The sequence below is a fragment of the Mytilus trossulus genome, chromosome 8 (genome assembly GCF_036588685.1).
Source record: "Mytilus trossulus isolate FHL-02 chromosome 8, PNRI_Mtr1.1.1.hap1, whole genome shotgun sequence".
Classification (NCBI taxonomy): Eukaryota; Metazoa; Mollusca; class Bivalvia; order Mytilida; family Mytilidae; genus Mytilus; species Mytilus trossulus.
Window position 1 is genome coordinate 73,622,301 of NC_086380.1, and position 17,458 is coordinate 73,639,758.

Here is a 17,458-nt window from a genome sequence, read left to right on the forward strand (position 1 = left end):
ACCCTTCCAGAGCACCTGATTTCATTCCCGGTTTAAAGTGGAGTTCATGTTGTTTCTTAATTATTATTTATAATTGTTGATGTAAATGTCCTTTGGTTTTGTGAGTGTTTGTTTACTCCTTGGTTTTGATTGTTATTGTCTTCCTTTCTTATCTATGTTTAAGAAATAAGCTCCGTCTTGAGGTTTTTCATATTACTGCTGAGGTCAAACCCTAAACAATTGGACCAAGATTGGACAAAATTTTCAAGCTTGAAATGGTGTGAATTTGGAATATGATCAAGTTAGTTATACATTACTATAGACTCGTGACACAATAAATGTGGTCGGAGAACTTTATTTGAGTTACCATATAGCAACTATCTATTTTGTCCCTAGCAACTTATTCCAAATTCATTAGTGTTAATTAGTTTAACTTCCATTTAGAACATACATGTGTAAGTAAAACTTCAAAACACTTAACAAAACAACTGTTGAGCTGCATGGAAAGTTTGTATTTCGGATGTTCAACCTGACAGGATTTAAAAACATTGGCACCTGATGTTCAAGGGACTTGTTCTTTAAATAGGCCAATTAGATGTGCAACATTGAAAAGTAGCAAAATTGATTACAAGAACACAGCTTGACTCACTATCACATTATTTACCCATTCATTTAAAAAAAATTAATAACAAGTTATACAAGACAGCCATTGTTCTAAGTTTAAACTTACTTTTGTTTGTTCTTCTCTCTACTTGCTCCTCTGTATCACCAGATATCATAGAATCATTTGAAGAACATGGTTCATCTTCACAATCTCTTATATCACTTACATCTGTTGTATTTAAAATCTAAACAGAAAACAAACTTAAGACTTGTTGACTATTTTATTAATTGTGACTGTTTATTTAACGCATCATGTAAATGTAGCGGAATTTGATGAGACTGTTATTAAAGTGAGAGGGTTAGCGCTATAGAACCAGGTTTAATCCACCATTTTCTACATTTGAAAATGCCTGTACCAAGTCAGGAATATGACAGTTCTTGTCCATTCGTTTTTGATGCGTTTTGTTTTTTGATTTTGCCATGTGATTATGGACTTTCCAAATTGATTTTCCTCTGAGTTCAGTATTTTTGTGATTTTACTTTTTAAAGGATGTACATTGACCTATAACGGTTTACTTTTATAAATTGTTATTTGGATGGGGATTTGTCTTATTGGCACTCACATCACATCTCCCAATATCTAAATACTCTCAAAACTTTCCTGTTTAAGATGTATAAAATATTTTATGGAAGAACCTGCAAAATCTGTTATGAAAGTGCGTATGTATTCTGAAACATAGCAATTGCAGTAAAGCCTCCACTTTCAAGATTCATAGCATACAAGACATCCAAATATACTTAATACTTTTGAACTTGACATAAAATGTAAGAAAGAATGTTTAAACAACAGCTGTCAGAATGACAAGAAACCAGACTTTTTTTACATCTATTTGGGTCCCAGCATTTTTCAATATCACAAGGACCAAAATCCTGCACAGGAATAGTGACAATCATCAATACAAAACAGTTGTTTTACATTGTCTTATCAGGCCCTTTTATAGCTGACTATCAAGTATGGGGCTTTGCTCATTTTTGATAGCCGTATGGTGACCTATATTTGTTGATGTCTGTGTCATTTGGTCTCTTGTGGACAGTTGTCCCATTGGCACTCATACCACATCTTCATTTTTATATTGACCTCCATTTTATCATTACTAACAACATATTAAAATTTGAAAAGCTTTGCTTTGAAGGATTTATGAATAAATGCACAAATACAACTGGATATGCCATTTTTCAATCTTTCAAGAACCATAGCTCATGAACAGTGAAAGTGAAAATCCTTCATATCAAGCATGACCTCCATTTTGTCATCTAATGAGTAAAAATATTTTAAAATTCTACAAGCTTTTTTAAAAGGTTCCTCAGTTTATGTATGATCCATCTTTTTTTCAAAATCACTATAAAACATTTATGTACCTTGTAAATATCAAGTACTGACAAAAATACAACATGTATTATTAACTAGCTATAGGGTGATATTTACCATGTGGGATCTCTCAGATTCATCATCACTACAGTCTGAAAAAAACCACCAACAGTTTGATATCTAAATGTTCAGAATAACATATTGGAGATAAACACAAATAAATGGAGATTGTCATGTTGTGTCCATAAATGATGCCCCTGTTTAAAAATTATAAAGTGACATAGCTCAAGAACTTGAAAAGTGACACTACCCAAACATGTACTTGTTCTGGTTTTTTTTGGCAAACAAGTATTGTAAATTGTGTATAGGTCTCATAATGTTTGGTAGGGACAAACTTAAGTAATAGAACAGAAACTAAAAATTATGCAATTTTTCCATTTTTAACCAGATTATGTTTCAAATGATGCAACCAAATTTCATCTGTGTTTGTGGTAAAAAGTATTGTGTATAAGTTTTCTAATGTTTGGTTTAAGCAAACTCAAGTCAGAAAACAGAAACTAAAATTTTTGCTATTTTTCTATTTATAAAGGGCCATAACTGTGAACGGTAAAAGTGACACCACCAAAAGTCATACTTGATCTGTGTTTTGTGTAATAAACATTGTACATAACATTTGGTAGAGGCAAAGTTATGTTTAAAATTTTGTAATTTTCCCATTTATAAAGGGACAGAACTCTATAATGGTTAGAGTGACACTACCATCATTCAAACTTGATCTGTATTTTGTGATAATACACCTTGTGTACAAGTTACATAACATTTGATTGAGGCAAACTTAAGTTAGAGAACAGAAACAAATTTTGAGAGGTACGTAGGTACATTCAGACAAGGGTAAAATCAAATGTCCCCCTGCTATAGTTTGGGCATACAAATTACCAAGCAAAGTTAACATTTTTATGTCAACTTACAGGTATGGATTTTTAAAGAAAGTATTGACTCTTACACCTTTTGAAATGTTTAACCTTCCAAATCCCACTCACAAAATTCACATGCACGATTAACCACTCCATTGACTTATACACTACCCAAATGGAATTAAATGGAAAAAATTTATGCATGCATGATCATCCCAAAAAATGTGCACTACTAGGGTGACTACATAAATACAGATGTCATATCACGGAGATAATGCATATTCCAATTAAAAACAGGCCCATTTAAAAAAAATCACCAAAAGCACCAAAATTAAACGTCCTGAAGCTCCTGACATTGAAGTATACAAATTTTCAGTAGGTCCCACTATCCAGTTTGAGAGGACAAAAAAAATTATGGATGTTTATATAGAAGATGACGCCAAATTAAAAGAAACTTGACCTATTGGATAGAAGGCGCTTAAAATAGATTTTTGCATGAAACATATTATTTTCATTCTTCATACCTGGAAGTAAATCAAAAACTGATTCAGCTGCCAGCCAAGCATCATCTGTGAAGTATTCTTTTGCTGCATCTTGTAGCATCAGATCTTTCATGCAGCTTGCAGCTCTTATTTTTTCTGGTCTTTGTTCTACTTCATCTTCCTCTATCAATCCTTTTCCTGATATTGCCCTTACTGCAACATTATCATCCACCAGTTCATTCAAAAAGTCTGAAATCAAAAGTAATCAACATTTAAATATTTCTGTTATTCATTAACAACATAATATTTTTGATCTTATTGTCTATGGACAATGAATGAACCTGATATTGCAATCTGGCAATTACTACAAGCATTAATCATGTTAAGGACAGTCACAAAAACTATTATTTTATCATTCCTCAACCTAATCAGTTTGTAAAAACGGGTACATATTCAGTGGTTAAGAAAAAAAAATCTGTTTAAACCACATTATTTATTAATGTATAAAGATTTACAACAATTGACTGTTTACATTTAAAGGTTGCTGATCTTTTTTTTTTTGTGACTTCTGTTGATCATCTCATTAAGTATTATAATCACTTACAATGCATAATATAAATAACATAAACTACCAAATTTATTGCAACATATGTGCATTTCAACAAATTATGTCTCTTCAGTGATGTTCAAGGCTGAAATATTTAAACCAAAACACTAATACAACTGATTTTGAATAATTTGAAGATCAACTCAACAGTTAATTATTTAGGTGGCATCTAGGCTTATGTACACAAATAAAACCGCTGTAAGCACTGTAGGCAGATAACCAAAAACCAAGGCAAACATAATTATGAAAACTGTGGTAATATTGCTTCAATTTATTTTCAAAGATTTAAAAGAACAAACATTAAACATTCATATATAATTGTACATTTATGCAAATAATTCATAGTTTATCAAGGTTTTCAAAAGCAACACATATATCAAGTATATTTTTTTCGCTGTCATGAGTCTGCAGTGGTACAAATTCGCAATGATTGCAGTTCTTCTAGTTTATAGTTAATGTCCATATAAGTTGACTGTCAGTATTTCAATTTGACTTTAGTACGAGCTTGTAAAAGTATGAATGGACTTGCTTTCCTGAAAAGAAAACTGAGTTTGTGTTCTACAGTACAAAAGGTATGAGACACAAATCAGACAAATGTTTACTACTACAGGGATCAAAGGTGAGGTCTGACTGACCAGTTCATAGTAAATGTAAATGACCCCCACCTTCACCCCAAGTCTATGATGTCTAAGTTTGGAATAAAATGACAGGTAATTATAACGAGATTGTGTCCAAAGTACACGAATGCCCCACTTGCACTATCATTTGTATGTCATTCAGTCTTTTTTTAAATGAAAAACAGGAATGAATATGGTTTAGGAGTTGGTATTTCAATCTTTTACAAGTTCTCAAAACACACACAATAGGGGGTGGGGTGATCCTAGGGACTACGCCTATATTTCAATTATTTTTTTATCTTGTCATATGAATTAATATGGTTTGGGGTGGGGATCTCAACTGTTATCAAGTTTTCAAACAGGAATGAGTGGGTGATCCTAGTGACTTCCCCTATATTTCAATTGATTTGTTATATTGTCCAATGCATGAATATATATGGTTATGGGATGGGGATCTCATCTGTTTCTAAGTTATCAAACAGAAGAGGGTAAGGTGACCCTAAGAACTCTCCCTATATTTCATTTGATAAGTTCTCATACATGAATATATATGGTTTAATTTAAAGTTGGGGATCTTGACTGTTTCCAATAACTCCATCAGGAGGGGTGGGGTGACTGCATTGACTCCCCCTATATTTTATTTAATTTAGAGGTTGGGATCCCCACTGTTTCAAAGTTCTCAAACAGGAAGGATGGGGTGACCACAGGGACTTCCCCTATATTTAATATGATTTGTTATATTGTTCCATACATGAATATATATGGTGTAGGGGTGGGGATCTTGATGGTTATGAAGTTCTCAAACAGGAGGAGTGGGTGACCCCCAGGGACCCCCCTATATTTCATTTGATTAGTTACTAGTATATTGTCCAATACATGAATAATTATGGTTTAGGGTTGAGGATCTCAAATGTTTCCAAGTTCTTAAACAGGATGGTATACAGTTACCCTAGAGACCCCCTTATAATTCATTTGATTCCTTCAACTTTTGCCATTAGGGAAATCTAAACTATTTGTCTTTAGAGATTTTCAGCGATTAAATATTTCATACATTTGTTTTTGACATCTTAGCCAAAAGCTCAGGGGATAATAAACTACATATGTGCTCTACTTCCTATGTGCAACTTCAAAACTTTTGGAAAAATCGACGATCATTTAAGGTGTTTCTTGTCATATTTTTTGTAAATCAGAATTAAAAGTATGAAAAACTGTCCAATAAGTTATAAATAACATAAAATCCAGCTAGATAATAACAATGGCAAGTATTTCAGCAATTATTGGGTAGAACACAAATCCAGGGTGCTTGTATAAGGCAGTTAAACTGCCTAAAAATAAAGCTACATATTTTGAGCAAATGTACGGTAAAGTGTTAATTTTAGACTTTTTATAATTTGGATAAATGTTTTACATAGTTATAAATCCCAAATGAGAATTTGATTCAAATCAGAGAACATGAATTCAATTTTACAGCTAATGTCCCTTTAAGATAAATTCCAAATCATATATCAGACTAACAGCAAATTAATTAAAACAATATCTGTATTTTAATGCCAGTACCAAGGTTAAGTTTCATCAAAACATTGTTAATGTGAGAAAGAGTTGCACTAAAAAAATGTATTGACCAACAGATAGACATCCATCTACAGGCAGACTGAATGAAATTCATATATAATAAGTAGTAAAAGACATAATAGGATATATTAGAGAGCAACTAAATGGAAAAGACCAGTCAGCACAACAATACAAATACTATATAAAAATATGAATAACAAAAGAAAACTACATAAAATATAAACACTCCTCTGATAATGTACCATAATAAAAAAACATAATTTACGCAAGGAAACCACTTTACACTATAACTTAATCACTTTTGGTCATATATAATTAGTAAACTGTGAAAGTACAGAATATTATAAAAAAAAAAGTCACAGGGCAAACACACTATGAACTACAACTGCATGCAGAATGATACCCATTTAATATTTAATAATCTAAACTGCAACTTTTAATCTTTTAATTATTATAAAAACAAAATTTTGATAAATGAAAGTCAGATTTCTGGTAGTGAGATGCTAGTACGATAAAGTGTTAATTTTATATCCTCATAGTTCTCGTACATATGGGAAATAGTAATTTTATCCTGGGCTTGATTTTGATAAGAATTATTTTAAAATTCAAGATACATTTATATCAAAAGTTCATGTTACTGTTTTCTTTAGGTGACCTAATTAACACCTTTGATGGTCTTTAATCTGTTGATCACAAGATCTCAGGGTTTAAGTGAGTTTGTTATAACTTACATGGGTCAATGTTTACTTTGCAGTTTCTGTCAATTCAAACAATTTGTAATCTTCATATGTAATGGCTCAGTGTTCTCCCCAGGCCCTTAAAGGACCACGGGCCCGCGATGTATAATTTTCTACCGCGGTGGTATCGTTCTTGCCGCGATGTATAATTTTTCTCCGTGGTGCTAAAGTTTTCGGTAAAAAAATCGTATTAAAATCGGTAAAGTTTCAGATGACTTCAACTTTCAGTGAGCAGGGTTAAAATTTTACATGAAAATTGACCAGTTCTAACCAGTTTAATCCAGTATTGACAAATAGATTGTTTACACCACGTGATCGATTTACCTGTTGAGGTTAACCTTGTTGATGATTGGACTTAATCGATGTACATGATTCTCTTGTGTTTTAATTAATTAAGAGATCATAATTTTAATATCAGGATTGTAATAAGGGACAAGCAGACATTTGTAAATAAACTATTACGCCAGTCTTTAGTCAAAATAATTTGCCTGTTAGAAATTAATTGCGGAGTTACTTCCCCTGATTTTGCTTATTACAAATAAATGCTCCTCACATATAATTTCTCATTGAAAATTAAAATAAAGTATAAATTGAATGCAAAATTGTATTAGAATGTTACATTAAGGATAAAAACTTTCTTAGAATATACCAACAAAAATGTTTTGCAATTTATTTTAGAGAATCATACCTTTATTGATACACAGACATTTTATATTAAGATGGTAGATTTTCCAAAATCAGTTAGGATGAAAAGCTTGATGCCTAATCATAGTAGGAATGGAAGTTATAAAATTACTTTTACAATAGATACAACATATTTTTTAAAACTATAAAATAAATTAAAGTAATAAATAATATGCATGAGAAAATAAATAACTTTTTTGATGCCATAAAGAATGGAAAATAGTTTATAATTTACTGAAGGTTCTGTATCAAAAATTGATCTTGTTCAAAGTTCAATATTATGTGTCAAATCTAACATGGGGAATGTGTAGTGTAACTACAAGTATTGGGACAAAATGGCTTGATCAAAAAGAAGTGACTAATTGTGCTTTCTTTTCCTTTTCAAAGATATTAAAGTATACAAACTGTTTTATTGCTTTACTTTTTCTACCAATAATCATGATAATGTTCTGACCTAAAGTCTATATAACACAGTACCACAGTTAACAAAACAAAGGCAAACAGGTAATGACAAAAACTAACAAGAAAAAAATAAGCGACGCAACGCGACACAAAATATTGCAAAATTCATTTCGCCACGCGTTACCCTGTTGCTATCCAAAAATCCTGGGGAGAACACTGATGGCTTAAATTTTTCAATTTTTTTTTTTGAAAAACTAAAATCAATGAATCTAAAAACCAATGAAGATGTAAATGTTGCTCAAACCACAAGAATTAAAGTACTTTCACAGTACTGTATGTACCTAACCATTTAACTAATTAAATTTGACTAACCTTTAAGAGAGAAGGTAATTTCTGGATTTTTTGGACCAGTCTCTGCAACTTTTGATGAGGAAGCTTTCATGTTTCCTGCAAAAAAAATTGAACTTTCAGCATTAACATTTAACGCAAAGGCAAACCTCAATCAGAGTTGAGAACCACATCTGCTTGCAAAAATCTTAAGACACTTATTTTTCATCTATAGGTTTAATTTGGTTCAGGATATATATTTGTCTTCATCATTTGACAAGTGTAACTAGTAGGTTTTCATTAAAATTGATTGTTTTGGCTCCAGCATCTTCAGTTATATTGTATCTCTTAATTCTGATTTTTAGACCTTTATAGTTTATGTATATATATATATCTTATGTTTAATTGTGTCATATAATATTTCATTATGGCGTTTTAAATAAATCTGACTGTGTGTTTGTATTGCCTGAATTGTTTTATAAAAGTTATTTTAGGGCCATTTGTAGCAAAGTGAGTCAAGGACTCATGCTGAAGGTTGTACTGTGACTTTTAATTGTTTATATTTACTACTTACTGTTGGATGGAGAGTTGTCTCACTGACAATATATCACATTTTATTTTTATGAACATGTAAAACTCTAATGTTGGGACTTACCCCCATTATTGTCTTGCTTCTTATATCTATACATACGACGCCTAATCTTGTATGCAAAGTTTCATGGAGTGCATGGATAGAATGAATGACAAGACTGATTTTATGAAGGAGGGGAGTTATTATAAAAACTATTGTAATTATATGACATCAAAAACTCAACTACATCTTTGCTAGCCAAGGGTTATGATCCTTAACAATGTACTTACCCCTGTCTAAACATTGAAGAGCTTTCCCAACAGATGTTGTTATCCTCACGGATTCAGGGCACTGGTATACATCTCTATTCATGTCTGCACTGTGCCCCATGTGTAAATAAAATAATCGGCGCTCTTTTTCTGGGATGTCCATTGCAGCATATAAAGTTGCAGCCCTGTGTCGCATATCAGTAGCAGTGATGTCCTTGCTAAGTCTGGCTTTTTTGCAACATTTTTTTACACAACTCCATCCAATTACATGTTCATCTTTACCAGCAGTTGTGGGAAATAAAAATTTATTTCCTTTCCCAATGCCGGCATCATCTCGAACTTTTTCATCTGCAAGGATTCTAATGGCATCCCAACAATCCTGGGGTATTAACAGTGACACAAGCTTTCTTTTTCCTGCTTGGTATGCAATCTTTAATTCACATAATAATTTTTGCTCAATGGGGTCCTCCACCTTTTCCACTGAATCTTGCGAAAACCAGACCCCATTTTCTGCATCATCCCATTCTGATAGTAAAAGCCTAGCAGGTTCGCCTCCTCTTCGAGCATTAAATAGTGTTAATCTGCATACAAGTAAATCTCTAATCTCAGCATATTCATTAGAAGTTATAAATTGGAATTTCGTTTTAATGTCTTTAATTTTATTTTCCAGCCATTCTTTCAACATCTTAACATCATCCTCATCTGGAAGGCGAGATGGCATCCTCAATTCTTTCTGTCTTAGTACAGTTATTTTATATTCTGCATCCCCAAATATACCTGGCCAGCAAAATTCCAATAGATCTCCGAAGCGCTTAATCTCATCAACTTCAGCATCTTTTTTTTGGATGAGAAATTCTCCAGTGAGATATTTGATAACTCTCTTTATGAGATAGCCATATCCGATTTTTAGCCCTGCTTTTGTGTGCCCAGTTTCTTCATTTATTGTTAGGGCTAAAATGGATGACTCCAACGAATGAAAATTGCCTCTGTCAAACATGTTTACAGCTGATTTAGCCTCAGCATCACCATTTATCTCACATTGTTTTCTAAATTCTAACAATAAATGTGCCAGTCTCCTCATATCTGACATAACTGATTTTCTTTTTTCTTCTTTTTTACTTTTCTTAGCCTCCACATTTCTATACATCTGCAGCCCAAATGATGTTATAAGATTGTCTGTTCTACATAAATTTCCTACCTCAGAATTATGGAATTTTGCTAGAACATCAAAGTTAAATGAAGAAGTAAACTTTGGAGATGCAATATGCACTGGATCTAAGGCTTTCGCTGTAGTTGTTGTAGATTCAACTGCAGTGCATGTGGATCTGTGTCTCTTATAGTAAGACTTTGTTAAAAAACCTTTACATAAAGAACAGTAAGCAAGTTGACCTGCTCCATGCTCCCTCTCTTTAAAATATTTTACTTCTGCTTGAGATCCTTCATCCTCCATTTTTTTCACCTGGTCTAAATTAGCTTTCCAAATACCTTCTTTCCTCAGGTTAGCCATTTGCTTTACTTGATCTTGATGGGGCAGCCTTTTTAAAACTTTGACCTCAGGAATATCTTTGTGTTTGCGAAGGATGTGATTGGACAATCTAGCCATAAGGAGACCACAGAAAGGGCAGGGTCTGTAAGGTTTTGACCTTGTTGATTTGCTTTTTTCTCCTGAAAGAAACATTTAAAAGAATCAAGTTAATAAAAACTCATTCAATAAAAGAGAGCCACTCATGACTTTAATTTAATTTTTCTGTTTAGGGAATAATGAAAGCAGGAGATGTGCTGAGGACTGTATTCCGCCTACAAAAATAAAACTGTTTCTAAGCTTAAAAATAATTGTTGAGCATGTGCTTTTTTACCAAAAACAAAGACATTGCACTTAACAGTAAGATAGGTTTAACTTAGGATTTTCTACCTTCAGGAAAAGATTACCATAGATTATTTTGGGCCAGGTGAGCTAAAAAAAAATAAAAAATTACTGTTAATTACTAGCTCAGGGGCAGCAACCAAACAATGTGTTGTAGAACTGGTCAGTGTTTACTCTAAATGCTTTGGAGATAAACTAAAATCTACATTTTCCCCCTATGTTCTGATCTTAGCTATGGCCACCATTATTGTTGGCAGGTGGGGTCATTCGACACATTTTTAAAACCAAATAACCTAATGAGAATTGTGGATAAATTTGACACATATGTTTCAGAGAAGAAGATTTTTTTATAAAAGATTACATACATACTTCAAATTATCATACTATGACCCAACATATAAATTTGGAATGATGGTTCATGACACCCCCCTCTTTTTTCTGTAAGTGAATTACTCAATTGCGTACAGTATTCATTTATAACTTCAAAAATGGCAGGACAACCCTTGTGGTCCAAAAAATGATAAGTAAAATCATCATTACGAAAGCTAATTTCACAAGGCAGATAGTCTATAGATTAAGGAAAAATATTAAAGTCATTTTGTTTATTTTCTTTTGTTTCATATTCTGACATCAAATTCAGACCTCTCTTACTAGTTTTACTGTGCATATTGTGCGTATTGTTGAGCGGTTTTTTATACCTGTCCCAAGTCAGTATGATCTATATTGCTTATATTCACTACTTTTGGATCTTGGATGGAGGGTTGTTTCATCATTACAACATATTTTTTGTGTTCATATTATAGGCTATAAAAGTATATGTTATCAATTTCAAATTCATTTCTGTAGTATATCAAATATCTCAAATTTATTGCTTCGCAAACAGACCATCCAATCTAATGAGGGCTGTTCCAGAAAATACTATGTCCCCCCCAGGGAAGGCAATTTTTTAAAATATTATGTGGGTGGTTGTATTTGAAATACCAAAATGTAAAGGGAGTGCTGTTCTAATTAAATTTTATTTCTGTGGGTGGTGGGGGTTAAAAAAAAGTGCCGTCCCTGGGGGGGACATAGTATTTTCTGGAACAGCCCTGAAATAAATATACCAGTAGATGATTTCACTGGTCTGCCTCTAGCTTTCTTTGGTCCTTCACTGCAACTGGCTGTCTCCTGACAATTCATCTTATTTTGTGCAGGTATGCGTATTGAAGTATCATTGAATGCAGGTGATATTCTTTCAATATTATCTGTATGAAAATAAAAATATATCAAACAGATATTTTGGACATTGACTGTCATTTAAAACAATTTGACATTTTTAAGAATAAGTGACTTGGGGAAGAGGTACTTTAATTGTCCTAGATAAAAAAAAAAATAATCTGGTCACCCTCATAAGGCACATTCCTGCTATGTTTGGTTTAATTCCATTCAGTGATTCTCTAAAAGAAGACATTTGTATGTTGGACCTCAAAGATGACAATTTGAAAACAGGCCCAAAATTAAATAGCCTCTCACAATATTAATTTTGACCCTTTGGACCCTAATGTGGATCAACTTAAAAACAGAGCCCAATATCCAAATCTAAATAGCTGTTGAATGTTTTATGCAATTGTAATGAACACTATCCTAGTAATCACTTCTGTTTATGCTATTAAAAAAAATTTATTGTTATGAATAACAATGGACTGTACTTTCTGGATGTAGAAGCAAATGTTTCGAGAAACCCTGCTCTTCACACCCTGTGGTAAAAATCTATTCTTTTTTGTAACAATAGATTTATTCAATTTAAAATTGTTTCAGAGATAGATGTGACATCAAAGTTAAAAGAAAAGAAAATATGATTGCTTGGAATAAGTAGAACAGTTTTTTATTCTATGTTCTATAAAATAAAAAATAAATGTTATGTCAGTTTGAAAGAACTTGTGCATTTCCACTGCACACAATTATACCATCATAACATATATGAGAAGAACATAACCCGTGTCATGCCAACAACTGGTATATTATAGTAAAAGTGTTAAGTTCCGATGCAAAGACCCTATTAGCGAATCAATTAAAAATTATTCAGCTTTAATTGGTAAAGTAGTTTGAGAGTAAAAGATCTTTGAAATAGTCTACACTGAAGGACGGACAACAGAAGCGACAAAAGACACCAAGTTATTGCAAAAACTTAATAGATATAGGATGATGTGGTGTGAGTGCCAATGAGACAACTCTCCATCCAAATAACAATTCATAAAAAAATAAACCATTATAGGTCAATGTATGGCCTTCAACATGGAGCCTTGGCTCACATAAACAACAAGCTATATAGGGCCCTAAAATTACTGATGTAAAACCATTCAAAAGGGAAAACCAACGGTCTAATTATATTAAGGGAAAGGTGAGCTAAAAAGCTTTCAAGGAACTCTGTTAATATTAATCAATACAATTGAAATCACTGCAAAATTGACAAAAAAGCATAAATTTGTTTACCTCCATCTTTACTGTAACTTTCATTTTGCCTGACATCTCCTGCATCTAAACCAACTGCCATAAAAAAAAAAAATATTATAAATCACTGAAATTTTGCAAATAAGCTACACAAATAATTGTAAAAACTAGGATTACACCCAAAAATTGTCTAAATATCTTCTTAAAAGGGCAATAACTCTTATAAAAGATGGTTGACAATTTCAGTCATTCTTACTTTTTTGTAGATTTTAATTGCTTATTTTTTTTTTACTTTTTTCAATTTCACTTTTCCTGTAGATAAATTCAAGACAATAATTGAAACTGTAAAATAATCATCATTACAGGGTCGGTAACCCAACAATATGTTGTCAATTTGTTATGAAATTTCAAGAATACAAAGATTTGGACTTGTTTACATTATTCATTAAATAAATTCATAAATTCAGATCACTGAAAAAAATACATTCTTAACTTCATAAAAAAGCCTAGTTTAGATAATTACTAAAATCTACTCTTAATGTTCTACAAACCCTACATAAAAAATGATTCAAATAAATATACCCATAGAGGATTTAAGTGGTGGGCCTCTATCCTTTTTTGGTCCTTCACTGCAACTGGCTGTCTCTTGACTATTCATTTCAATTTGAGCAGGTATGTGTTCTGTAGTATCATTTGATTTGGGTAGCATTCTCTTTACATTATCTATAGAAATATAAAATCAATAGCTATTGTTATTTATTGTTTTGTACATGTATATGGTAGTGGCAAAAAGTGATCTTAAGTATGAAGCCTAAATCGTAGTCAATAAGCTAACACCTAGGAATTGAGTTATATGCCTGCACATATTTTTCAGGATTTAAGACTAATGCCTAACATTATGTAGGCAATAAACTCACTGCCTAGGTGCTACTTTATTGCTAAGGATTTAAGCTGAATGCCTTATTTCCAGGATAGCGTCTGTCATACAAACTATTATCTTTAGAATAAAAAGTGAAATCAGATAAATGTTTCAAAAACACAACATCTCTAATCTAAACAGTATTCAGATGCTTCACAGGGCACAGCTTGATACGACCATAGAGGTCGAAACCCTGAACAGTTTGGGCATGTATGAACATAACATTTAAGCTTGATACAGCTCTGAATTTGGATTGTGATTAAAAAGTTGACACAACATAGGTTTCTGACACAAAATGAGTGTGGTCTGAGAACTTTAAACTTAAAAACTTAAAAAATTTAAATTAGATATTTACCTATTAAGTCCAATATCCAAAATCTAAACACATGGTTAGATTCAGCATATTATAAAACCCTAAGAATTCAATTTTAATGAAATCAAATAATGTTCTATTTTAGACCCTAATGATCTCAAATTAAGGTCCTCAATGTGGACCAATTTGATCTGGGCCCAAATATTAAAAATCTAAATACATGGTTAGATTAAGCACATTGAAGAACCCCATATATTCAATTTTTGTTGAAATCCAACAAAGTTTAATTTTTTACCCTTTGGACCTTATGCAGACCAATTTGAAAATGAGACAATACTGTGCAATTGAATATTTCTTACTATATAGCAAAACTGTGCTCTTAGAAATTTCTTGCTATTGCGCAATATTGTGCAATTAGATATTTCTTGCTATTGCGCAATACTGTGCAATTGAAGATTACTTGCTGTTGCGGAATACTGTGCAATTGAAGATTTCTTGTTATTGCTGAGTACTGTGCATTTGAAATTTTTTTGCTATTGCACAATACTTAACATATTAGTTTTGGACCATGATTTGGACCAACTTGAAAACTGGGCCCATAATCAAAAATCTAAGTACATGTTTAGATTTAGCATAACAAAGAACCCCAAAAATTAACAATCTGAACACACAGTTAAATTTGGCATATTAAAGAACCCCAATAATTAATTTTTTTGATGAAATCAAACAAAAAAGTTTAATTTTGGACCCTTTGGGCCCCTAATTCGTTGGGACCAAAACTCCCAAAATCAATCCAAACTTTCCTTCTATGGTCATAAACCTTGTGTTAAAGTTTCATAGATTTCTATTGACTTATACTAAAGTTATTGTGCAAAAACGAAGAAAAATGCTTATTTGGGACCTGTTTTTGGCCTCTAATTCCTAAACTGTTGGGACCAAAACACCCAAAATCAATCCTAACCTTCCTTTTATGGTCATAAACCTTGTGTTAACATTTCATAGATTTCTATTTTCTTTAACTAAAGTTAGAGTGTGAAAACCAAATGTTTTCGGACGAGGACGCCGCCAACATGATACCAATATACAACTAAAGGTTCCTGACATGGCCCTCTAAATTGGGTATCTTTAAAAACAGTGCAAATATTGGAAATAAGACATTTTTGTTGGTGCTTTCAAAGTGAAATATTTGTGTTACCATGACATTACACAACATATCAATTGACTTAATGTTCAGAAGAATATTACAAACTTTAATTAACTCTATACCCTTACCAAGATTGGCCTCAGGGGCTTCAAAGAAATGTAAAATATCCTATATGAGCAGTATTAAATTAGTTTATCATAATGAAATATTATCTAATTGAGTCACTTTTACAAAAGTCTAAAATTAAAGACTTTTGTAAAAGTGGCTAAAACTTCATACCTATTGATGTAAAAACTTTAAAGAATAACATTTTGTATACAGTTCAAACAAGAGCTGTCTGACAATAAACTGGCTTTTATAACATTTATTTGAGTCCCCAAATTTTTCAATAACACAAGAACCAAAACTGCTGAACAGTAATAGTGAAAATCATCAATACTGATCTTGACCTCCATTTTGTCACCAGTGTCAACATATGTTGATTTTTCTAATAAAATATTACACTTTCACACATACCTCAAATATCAAATACATTTTTGTTCCAATTTGCAAAATACAGTTATTCTTATTTTTCAAATCATAAATGTCCCACTCTCACATTAAATCAATGACAGTGTAAGTTGCAACTTAAAGTAAACCTAGCGTTAAATTCTTAATTCATTTCACATTAAACAAGAATGTGTCCACAGTACACGTATGCCCCACTTGCACTATCATTTTCTATGTTTAGTGGACCATGAAATTGGAAAAATTCTTTAATTTGGCATTAAAATTTGACTGATGTTATCAAAGGAACATGTACACTAAGTTTCAAGTTGATTGGACTTCTACTTTATCAAAAACTACCTTGACCAAAAACTTTAACCTGAAATTTGCACTATCATTTTCTATGTTCAGTGAACCGTAAAATTGGGGTTAAGACTCTAATTTGGCATTTAAATAAGAAAGATCATATCATAAGGCACATGTATACTAAGTTTCGAGTTGATTGGACTTCAACTTCATCAAAAACTACCTTGACCAAAAACTTTAACCTGAAGCGGGACAGATGGACAGACGCACAGACGGACGAACGAATGGAGGCACAGACCAGAAAACATAATGACCCCTCTACTATTGTAGGTGGGGCATAAAAAAATCTAAATACACCAAATTCTTACCAGTGAAATGCACACCCATATGGCTCAGAAATGATTCTCTACTTCTTAGTTTTTTATCACATAGGGCACATACAAATAGCTTTTCAGTTTCCCCTTCAGATTTTTCTGCAATAAATAACAAAAGAAAAAATAAATAATGCTTCTATAATTGTTTTACAAAATTTTGGAAAACAAAATAAGGAATGCCACTTAGAATAATCTCAATACATGAAGAACAAATCAAACATAGTAAAATGACTCTGTAAAATAACATGTGCCTTTGAAGTGTGAGTACCTAACATCATGCATATGTCCTTTACCATGTCAATTGATCATTAAAGTGATGTTTTGTACAGTCTGGCTTTACAACTCTTCATGTACCAATCATTGTTTTTTAAGTGAGGTTCTGAAATTTTGGCATATATTGTCAACAGTATACTAGCAGTTAAATTTATCTGAAGTTTGATTTTCATATGAATTTGAGTACATGTCTTCCAGTATATTTTTTTTTATTGT

General features: G+C 32.1%; 1 protein-coding gene across 6 annotated transcripts in view; it reads right to left on the reverse strand.

The window, feature by feature from the left end:
- The window catches only part of LOC134681395 (uncharacterized), a 45,579-nt gene that overhangs the window by 7,826 nt on the left and 20,295 nt on the right, over positions 1–17,458 (reverse strand). For 4 of the 6 annotated variants that reach the window (XM_063541002.1, XM_063541001.1, XM_063540997.1 and 1 more), the window contains 9 exons: positions 16,964–17,068; positions 14,010–14,150; positions 13,470–13,523; positions 12,101–12,241; positions 9,155–10,798; positions 8,339–8,416; positions 3,390–3,596; positions 2,069–2,103; positions 710–827 (listed from right to left, as the gene is read on the reverse strand). In XM_063541002.1, the coding sequence (XP_063397072.1) occupies positions 710–827; positions 2,069–2,103; positions 3,390–3,596; positions 8,339–8,416; positions 9,155–10,798; positions 12,101–12,241; positions 13,470–13,523; positions 14,010–14,150; positions 16,964–17,068 (2,523 nt within the window). The remainder of the gene's footprint in view (positions 1–709; positions 828–2,068; positions 2,104–3,389; positions 3,597–8,338; positions 8,417–9,154; positions 10,799–12,100; positions 12,242–13,469; positions 13,524–14,009; positions 14,151–16,963; positions 17,069–17,458) is intronic. The other 2 variants (XM_063540999.1, XM_063540998.1) reach the window with 2 other exon arrangements.